This window comes from Gavialis gangeticus, unplaced genomic scaffold (genome assembly GCF_001723915.1).
Source record: "Gavialis gangeticus isolate Ggan-Ray unplaced genomic scaffold, GavGan_comp1, whole genome shotgun sequence".
NCBI classification, from domain to species: domain Eukaryota; kingdom Metazoa; phylum Chordata; order Crocodylia; family Gavialidae; genus Gavialis; species Gavialis gangeticus.
Genome location: NW_017729031.1, coordinates 98,819,351 through 98,829,604, shown reverse-complemented (window position 1 = coordinate 98,829,604; position 10,254 = coordinate 98,819,351). Strand labels below are relative to the sequence as shown.

Here is a 10,254-nt window from a genome sequence, read left to right as displayed (position 1 = left end):
CCAGGGGTGTGGGGGCGGGGGGGGAAGGGTGTGGGGGTGGGGGAAGGGATGGAAGCCCACTTGATCTGGACACATGGAAGAAAGGCCTAGCTCTGATCCCACTGCATGGGCAATGACCAGCCAAGGCAGGATCCAGCCCCATGGAACTTCCACCACTTCCTGCTGCCATATTTCACGAGACATGGGGAGCCCAACTGACTGGATATCATAGCTCCATGGGCAAGAAGTTGAGAACCTTGCTGCAAGCAAAGAAAACTATGGTATTGAAGAGAAAAATAAATGAAAATAGAAGTTCTATGCCACACACCTAAACAGACAAGACTGCCAAACCAGAGGACAGCATATTACTTGACACTTTATCTAAAAAGTCTTATAGGTTGTATTTAAATGTTATAAGATGCATTATATTATAATGCATTTAAATATTATAACAGTAGTACATGCTAACTCTAAGGAATTAGCTGTGTCAAAAGGTATCGTGCTGTGAGCAGTCGCACTTTATGGGTTAATAACCTAAGTACATAGCTTAGACCTACAATTAGAGGTCTGGTGAGCAGGGGCATGCCTAGAAGCTACCAAATCTGCTTCATGTCTGCCTGGCTCACCAGTTCTCTTCTGGCACTACAAGTTCTAGAATTGACCCGACAGCCTGTAGCAGCTCCCCATTACCCTGGATCAGGCCTCTATTAACCCCAACAGGCCAGATAGGACCCTACTGCCTTAGATTGGTCCCCTGCCATCCCAGATTGAGTCCCATAGCTACCCAGCAGCTCCCAGCGGGGGAAAGGGAGAAGGGGGCACATAGGCAGGCTGGAGAGGAGCTGCTGGGCAATACCAACTCAGTCCGGATGCACAGGGAGCTACAGGGCCCAGCCATGGCTTCCTAGCTTCTCCTTGCCCATTTCTGCCCTCAGCTTCCCATGGGGCAAGCTGCTGGACAGCCACGGGGGCAGTGTGCACTCAGATCCATGGTGGTCTGCCAAGCCCTCCTGCCCCTGCCCAGCAGCTTCCCACTACCCCCTTCCTCTGTGTTCACCAACACCCCTCTCTCCCTTTTCCCTCTTCATCCCTTCCCCACTTACCCACTGCTGCCCACCTGTCAGTCCAGGGCAGTAGAGCTCCAGATTATAGCTAGGCCACACTGGGAGAGGTGCCTCCTAGAATACTAGGAGAATGCAAATGGCTGGTTCTAACCTCGTAGAGCAGACTGACATTACTGCTACACAAGCTGCCTAATATCAGCCGCAGATAATCGTCGCCTAAAGAGGATTATCTCCAAGAAGCCAAGAAGGTACTTAGCTTGTCTCTACCTGCCTTAACATGTGGATGCTCCCATCCTAAGTGCATTTAACATGTTTGAAAGGTAACGTGTAACTACCCCCACAGACTATGGCACAACACATTATCACAATACAGTCTCACCTACTGCATGGGTCAAGATAATATTTGCCATCTCCAGAATTCCTTAATATAATCAAGCTCTCTTTAAGAGGTTTCAGTGCTTCATAATGTGATTTAGGGCTCAATAAAAATGCAATCAAATTAGTAGACCTCCACACTCCAGAAGAGTCCTCTGCCATTAGGGTAACTGTTGTAAAATGTCCCAGTGGGGCTGTCTCCATCTCTAATTCTGGATACCAGATCTGCTTAGATAACTCTTTAAAATTCTGCGTGGTAAAAAATTAAATTGCAGAGTCAGACTGAACATTAATGGCTCTGAGATAACTTTATTTCCACAGGTTAAGCATTAAATTTGCTACAAATGATACAAAATGCATCCCTCTAAATAAGCCTTTTGGCAATATTCAAAAACAATATACTCTCAGAACATACTGATAAGTACTATCAATTTCTGCTTTTACAGTATCTTCAATAAGCTAACTAGCAACAAACACCCCAAGAACATGAGCAGCGTAGTTCTACTAAAAAATGATAAACAGAAAAATAAGCATCATATCTAGAACTGTAATTAAGAGCAGTACTATACCACATTGCAACTCTATGGACAACTTATAGAGCAACCCTCTGCTGGAAGGCCATCAGTGCTGAATTAGCCCTACTAGATTGATCCTAACACTTTGAGATATTGAAACACCAATTGAAGCATGACACATTACATAATTTAATATTGTCAACAGGTGCTAAGTGGAAGTGTCATTCCCACTATTTTTAATCCCAGGTGCTGTAAAAAGTTTTACTGGCTTCCTAAATAGTTGCATCAATCCAAATAAAAAACCAAAGACCTCAATACCTAAGGTCTGAAGCCTACTTACTTCTTGATGAAAATGAGGTTCTGCATAGAAATGTGGACATTAACAGTCTGGCTGAAGTGGAATCCAGACACTGATAAAACATTTGGAGAAGATAAAAAACTTTGTTCCTAAGGAACAAAGATGAAGAGAAAATTAAGTGGGAATGTGTAACTCACCTTTTTACAAATGTAATTGCTTATGTTACAAATAACACCTTAAAGTTATTGACTTAATTTATTGACCTACATACTTAAAATTATTTGCATGTAAACTTTGGTTCCTAAATCCATATGAATTAGGCTTAAATAAGGCTTTGTATCAGGAAATTACCTTATAAAGGAAAGCACTTATGTACACCAATTTAAAGTCCATGCTTTCACACATGCTTAAAATTAGACATATGATTAATGCTTTCATGAATTGGGCCCTATTTTCAAAAATGCTCTGAATCATTCATTGAAATATCTTCCATTAAAGTTAATGAAATCTGCAAAAAGAAGATTATTGGCCACCTAACAAATAGTGATTTATCATTGTAACATCTCCATGAGGTATGAAAATTATAAAAAGGAGCACCACAAAAAAGCCTATTATTAATATAGCTAACCTATATATCCTTGGGGGGAAAAAAGCCAGTGGGATGATTAATCGGCAATTCACTTTAGGAATAAACCCAGTTTCAATGTTCCACTTAATTGGGTGCGTGAGGTTATCATGTATGCACATGTGTACAATTACCAAATTTTCTGTTCAGCCAGACTATGTTGACTATGTATTAAATAGTCATTCATGAAGCTAATGCCAAGTTTTTATTTAATATACACTCAACAGTTATCTAACTAGAAGGCTTTGACATTCCTGGGTCTCAGATTTCCTTGCAGGCTACAACATGTCAATATTTTTGCTTACATTAAAATCTTTCAGACTGCTTCCTGCAACTATAAAACTATTAATAAATTTTAGGTTTTGGAAAAAAAGGGATTTACCCTTAAGACAAATGAAAAAATGTTGACAAATGAAAATAAGAAAATCATCCAGTCTTGGCAGACTTTTTTGTAATAAACCCCAAGTCTCATACCAGGTATGTGGTACTGCATATTTTGGAAAAATCACAACCTAATCCAGCAAAAAACTGTGAAAGAGGATTTTTTTCTCTTTCTTAACAAGGCTCAAAAGCAAACAAGATGTTCCTTTTGCTGCAACACTGGACAATGTGGTTGCAAATGCTGTCCGTTTGTGACCTGCACAAATGTTACTTAATAAGCCAATGCAAACCTAAGTAAAATGCAAAAAATAAAAAGTCTAGGACAAACAGAGTATTTTGAGACATTAAGCAGAACATGATTTTTCCCTTTGATATTAAGGTGTGAAATATCTACAACCATTCTACCATCTCCTCTTTTTCCAAACAGAATCCTTAAGAGAAAGCCTAACTTCAGTAGGTCTGCATGATGAACCTTAGAAAAGCAGTTTTCCATTTACAGAAAATGAAATCATGATACATCTGCTTCTTCATCAGGCTTAGCACCACTGGAACATAGCAATTTGTAAAACAGCATCCAAAACTAAGAAGGGAAAAGTGAAAAATGCCAAAATGGAAACCGTATCATGATAAATGGTGTAAAAACTAAATTTATGGGGAATATCATATTTTTTACAAGAGCACTAAAGGAGAAACAAAGGACTAGATGTCCAAAGGAAATACTGGATCAAGAAAGCACAGCAAAGTTTCCTTGAATGAGCATATGGACACCTACATAACTGTCCAGCAAACCCTCCCATAAGAGACTTTGTGCCCCTCCACCAATAAAGTTCATGAAGTACTACTAGTGGAGTAATCAGAGAATCTCAGTTAACTATCTCTTGACCCTATATATTGACCTAATCCACCAAAAAAGATTTTAATGTTTTATACTTCCTTCCAGTTTCCTCTACATAACATCATTCCAGTATCAAATAGATTATTAAACACTAAGAACTTTACAATCCTTATCACACTCTCATCACACACAAAACATGAATAAAAACGTTATTAGAACTTGAAAATGTAAGCTAATGTAAGAAAAATGTAAGCTAGGCCACATGGCACCCAAAGTAGAGACTTGCTCTGTTGATTAATCTGAGTTCAAATCCCTTTGAAGACCCTTAAAACAAAGAATCACTTTGTGCATGGCAGGAGATGCAATTGTGGGATTGTGCATTAGATCCCATGACGTTTTATTGCCAGTACTGGGGCAGCCTGGGATTACAAACCCAGGCTGCCCCCACTGTGAGTCCTACTGCCAGCAGTGCTTGCAGCGGGTGCAGGATTCGCATGCAGACAGGGCAGTGCATGGAACACTGCAAGCCCCACTAAGCTGCATAAACTGCAAGGCTCACAGCTGCAGGAGCCAGAGCAGGGAAAGCCAGGGATTGTGATCCCAGGCTTCCCCTGCACTGATGACAAGGCATGATGGGATCCAATGCACAGTCCCACAAGTGCATCTCCTGCCATGCAGGAGAAGCCGGTCCTCACTGTGAGCCCTGCAGCCCACATGGCTGTGGGGCTTACAGAACTGGCAGAGAGAAGAATGCTGCCACAGCTATAAGCCTCCCGAGATGTGGGACTCACAGCGGTGGCAGACTTCTCCTGCACTGCTGCGAGTCCCACAGTGACATGGGCTGCAGGGCTTGCAATCGTGGCAACGCAGAGGGACACTGCCACTGCTGCAAACCTCCAGAGGTGAGGGGAACACAGCTGAGGCAGTGTTCCCTCACTCTTCTCACTGCTGCCAGTGCAAGCCCTGCAGCAAAGGTGGGCTGCACAACTCAGAGCAAGTGCACCACAGGGAACACTGCTGCCACTGAGAGCCCCGCACTTCACAAAGCTTGCAGCAGCAGTGTTTTTCCTGCTGCTCCCACTGAGAGCCCCACACCAAGAAGGCTCACAGAGGGGACAGCATTTTATCTGCTGCAAACCCCACAGCTGACAACACAGGCTGCCAGCTTGTAGTGCTCTCTTGGGCCTCATCGAACTGAGGGGCTCCCAGGCACAGGGCAGCACTTGGCCACATATTCAATTCATCAGAGATTGTTAAATTAGAACAAGCTACAAAGTTTTACACATTTTGGGGGGAATAACTTTGTACTTTATTGCTTATTTTATCAAGCCATTAATTGGTTAAAGGTGTAGCTACGAATTGTACCTACAACTTAAGGTAGGTACAATTACCTGGTTGGTTAATCGCATCCTAAGTGTAAAGTGTAAGTGTAATCACACCTTAAGGGGGTCTCAGTAATCTCCAGTTCGTGTTAAATGATACTTAAACTAATAGTAGCTGGACTGTCAACTGGTGTTCCCTGAAAGCTGATTGTTGCTGTGCTTACATTAGTCATGTGGTAAGGACGCAGGGTGTGCTCCTCAAGTGTGACTTCTGTAAACAATATGAACTAGACAAACTTTAAATCAGACAGGTAATTTCAACAAATTAAAGAAGATTGATGTGAAAGATGGACCGACAGGATTAGAAACTGAAATGTTTTCTACAAGGACAAAAAATATTCAGAATCCTACTCCTGAGTTGTAGATTATTCCCTCCCTTTTGAGAATTTGAGTTCATTTATAATGTTTTTCCTAGTAAATTCATGTAATCATGAGAAAAATCTCAGAGGCAGCAACATTACTCAAACATTCAGGAAGATCAGCTTTGAGAAAGAAGTATGTTGACTCTGGTATTCTGGAGAACATTTGGTGATGCTATTTTTCTATTCAAAGTTATTTCAAAGGAAGAGTAACATTTATATATAGGCTCTACAGTGATAAAAATAAATTAGTTGGCAACTCAATACATTTTAGCTTGGTTTTCAATGCAGGATATAGCATTCTCATAATAGAAGAAAGAAAACTCAAACTCACTTTTCCTTTTTTATTTTTTCTCTTCCATCTGCTTTCCAAATTCAACAATAGCAGACAGAAATGGCAGCATGATGCCATAACAGACTGGAACTACTACACTTTTTTAAAATTTTCACAATTCAAGCTAATAAATGAGTAATAAGGTGGATCCACGCTTTTTCAGGAGCTGCTAAAATCCAGTGCAAATGCAAATTTCTACTCAATGTTGTGATTTTTCAAAGATCAGAGCAAGAGACAGAAAATTTTAAAATACATTTATTAACACCAACAATAGAAATTGAAAAAAATACCATATATTTCCTCATTAGAGGACAAATCGACTAATCAGAGGTTCTTATAGAAGATCAGGAACCCCATCAAAAATGTCCAAGGACAGCCCTGTTTGAGAAAACCGGTCCAAACTTTGTGTGTCTCTGGATTCTGACCAACCTGCAGTCCCTGGATTTTTCTTGGAAGCTTTGAGACTCTCCCCTTTTGCATCAGTCTCTGACTAGCTAGCAAGTACCTAATAAATCTGAACACCTGCTCAGCTCCATTTAACCACAAAATAAGAAAAGGGAGCTTTCTGTCTCCCTCTCTCCAGAGCTTGCCTGACTGGCAGAGGTTTCCAATATTCTCTACTTCATCCCCGGCACCCTGCATGCTGCAAAGTGACAGACTGATGGTGTTATCTAAATATCTTGCCTCCATTTTCTCATCCCTGCATATAAAATTCAATGCTTCTCTCTGTTGTAGCTCAGACGTTCAAAGCCACCGCAGCACGAAATCAACACACTTCTTGTCAATTTACAACAGCCCAGAGAGTTCTGATTGTGAAACTGAGAGGTGCTGTAAACTCTGCCACCTCTTGGAAAGAGGTATCTGTAACAATGGAAGAAATCTTGATGTCCATACAGAGACTTAGGAAGAAAATATACTACCCTAAAAGGGGACTGATGTAATCTTTGTAATACTAAGAAACTTGTCAACTTTGAACTCTCCAGAAATTAAATGGCTTCAATCCCCACCAGAAGAACAGTTTTCTTCTTGCCACACAAAAGTGAATTGCAAGCCTTTGACAGCAATTAACTGTTATTAAGTCAAATAAGTTAATAATGTCTTTGTTTTATATTTGTCAAAATTATTTTGTTTACACAACTGTCACTTAAGTTACTCTAAATATATACTGGTATTTAAGAACTGTACCAATCCTGCAGATCAGGGGTGCTCAACCTCTGGCTGCCCATGGGTCTGAAAATTTGGCGGCGGGGGAACGGTGGCAGTATTAACTGGCCGCTCCCCAAATTTCTGAATGCATGGAGAGCCCTGTAAGCAAGATAATGCGCGCTAGATTGTGCCAACACATGAAGCCAGGCCAGCATGTGACTGTATCCTAGCATGTGGCCACATCTGGGCGCATGGGGCCTGCCCCCACACACCAGACCTGTGTGGGACCCAGCTCACATGACACACGCATCCTGTGGGGCCAAAAGTTTCGACAGCACTGTTGTAAATACTCTGCCTAACAATATTAAATAGGTGGAACAGGAGTGCAAAATTTGAATCTCTGTAAACCAGGGGTGCCCTGGGCCAGATCTGGACCACAGGGCTCCTTGCTGACCAGATCCAACCCTTGGCATGAGGAAGCAGCAGCAGCAATGGCAACTCAGGCTCTCACCCAGGGCAAACTGCAACCCTGCCATGTGCCCTATGCCAGAGCTGGAGCTACCACCACTGCGTACCCTGTACCATGACAGCAGCTCTAGCTCCAGCTCCACCTCCAACACAAGGTATGTGATAAGGGCTGGTGGCTGTGATACGGCCACAGCAATAATGACAAAGTGGTTGAAGGATAACTGTGGTTGGATTGGCCCTCACTCATCCTCCTGTTGCTAATCAACACATACACTGAGGCCTGAGGGTCCCAGATTCTGCAGCAGCCCATGCCCCCAAAACTTACAGTGACTTTCCAGCAGTCCCACAAGACTGACAGGGTAGTTCCACATGGTTGACAACCCTACTGTAAACTGTATTCTAATACAATCAATTTCCTTCAGTGTTCAACTTACATAAGTTCCAACTTAGGGCCAAGCCCTGTCAAGCCTTGCTCACATGAGCAGTTCCATTGATTTCAGGAAGGCTATTCATATGAGAAAGGATTTGCAGGTTTGGACTTTTCAATTCCCAGATTTGAAACACCTGTTAAATACAAAAGTCTAGCAATAATATAACACTTACGCTTCCATCGTCTTCTTGACAGTCTGTTCATCACAATCTTCATCTGAGCTGCTGCTGCAAGTTGCATCAGAATCCAGATCTTTCTCCACACGAGACAGCAGCCCTGACGTAGAGCGTGCAACCCCCCGGACTTCACCAGGTCCAACGCAAAATCCATTGTGTGTGTTGTTACTTGAATTATTCTCCAAGTTAGCTGTACTGTTTTGTGTCTTATTTTCAGTGCATCCAAGGGAAATACCATCCATTAATTTGGCTGAGTCATTAAAAAACTTTACTTTTTGTAGCTGAAGTTGCACCAAGCATTTCAGCTGCTGGTCACAGTGTTTGACAACATGTTTTGCCAGGAGCATTTGTAACCGTTTCTGAGTTCTTTTGGTCCGGCTGAACAGAACTTGCTGCTTACTCACACACTGATGGAAACGAGCATTCAACTCCTCTTCTTTACCAGTGGCAGAGCAGCCCAAAACTGCTTCCAAAGGATTATGCAGAACTTGGTGCACTTCAGGCCCTTTTTCTGTCTCTGTGTGTATTGCTAAAGCTTTACCCAAAAAACCATTCTTCCAGAACCATTTCCCGTTTGGAAACTGCATTTCTTCTGTGTTACCAGATTCAGTTACATTCGAATCCAACAGTCTCTGTATTTTTTCAAAACTCTGGGTCACGGTCTCTGAAAAAGTTTCCCCTTTCACCTGTTCTTCTGCTTCTGAATTACTAATCTGGCTGCACGTTGTGGCAACACTGTTATGTAATGGATTTTTCACCTTGGAGCAAGTGTGTTCTCCCAATTTCCACTGCTTACCATTTATGCTGTTTAATGCAGAATTTGCGCTCATTAGCAAGACAGACTGATAATGTTTGGAAGACTGTGGAGAACCAAAATGCTTTACACTGAAGATGTCATTATTGTAGTTGGGTTCAGTGGTGGGAAACCCTAAGACTGAGCACGTAATCTGTGTGACTGAATCCTCTTTTAGCTTCTCTTCCACTGCTCTGGGATTTTCCATGCACAAAGCTGTATCAGACTCCATAGCTCTAGAGGACAAAGAAGGTGACAAGTGGATACCATGACTTTTTGTTGCTGCCTCTCTGAGGGCTGGTGTCATTATAGCTACCGAAGGTAGTTTACAGCAAACCTGAAAATAACATGGTCCATGTAAATTGTCTTATTTTAATGACATTATGCATACAAAAGACCATTCCAGATTATTTTAAAACTTATTTTAAGACTATCCCACAAATATAAATTCACCTGAAGAATAAAGCCAGCCAGGTTCTCAAAGAGTCCAACAAGATCCGTTTATCCATTACCACAGAGGGGTTGTTTGTTGTGCAACAAAAGGCTTCTCCCTCCTGTGGGAGCAAAGTGTGCAGACTCTGCAGTATTTCCAATTTTACCCACCTGAGAAATAAGATTATCAAGTTCAAGGCTGAAATTCAAGTGTTACCTACCTTAGTTCAAATGAAGAACTCAATTATGTTAAACTCAAATGAACTGGCAAACCAGATTTGGATTATGGGCTTTCCTGTATACTTGTTAACCTACCTCTGGATCCCACACACAGGGTTTCTTGCCATGGCTCCCAGAGTCATCGTGTTGGCACCAGCAACCAAGAAATTAACGCAGCCACCACTCATCCCCCCATCACTGGCCCCGTCACTTGCTGCTAACTAGTGGGGAGGCAAAAAATGTGGCATACTGTATTTAAAACCGTGGTTTTTGCTATCCTGGTGATCAGCAGCAAACAGCGTGGCCAGCAGGCCTCTCTGCTAATGGGGGGGGTGGGAAGCAAAACAAAACAAAATTAAAGGAGCTGCTGCAGGGGGCACTTCCTTCACAATTTACAGAGATCTCTACATATAGATGACTATCCAAGGGAGAGGGAAACTAGA

The 10,254-nt window shown here is 42.1% G+C and overlaps 1 protein-coding gene across 4 annotated transcripts in view; it reads right to left on the bottom strand.

Annotated features, from left to right (window-relative positions):
* The window catches only part of KANSL1L (KAT8 regulatory NSL complex subunit 1 like), a 116,296-nt gene extending 106,767 nt beyond the window's left edge, over positions 1 to 9,529 (bottom strand). For 2 of the 4 annotated variants that reach the window (XR_002098679.1, XM_019523425.1), the window contains exon 1: positions 8,365 to 9,527. Coding sequence is in view for 3 of the 4 variants with exons in the window: in XM_019523425.1 (XP_019378970.1) it covers positions 8,365 to 9,467 (1,103 nt within the window). In the remaining variant the exon portion in view is untranslated. Of the gene's footprint in view, positions 1 to 8,364 lie in introns of all 4 variants that reach the window. The other 2 variants (XM_019523427.1, XM_019523426.1) reach the window with 2 other exon arrangements.
* Positions 9,530 to 10,254: the final 725 nt, after the last annotated feature.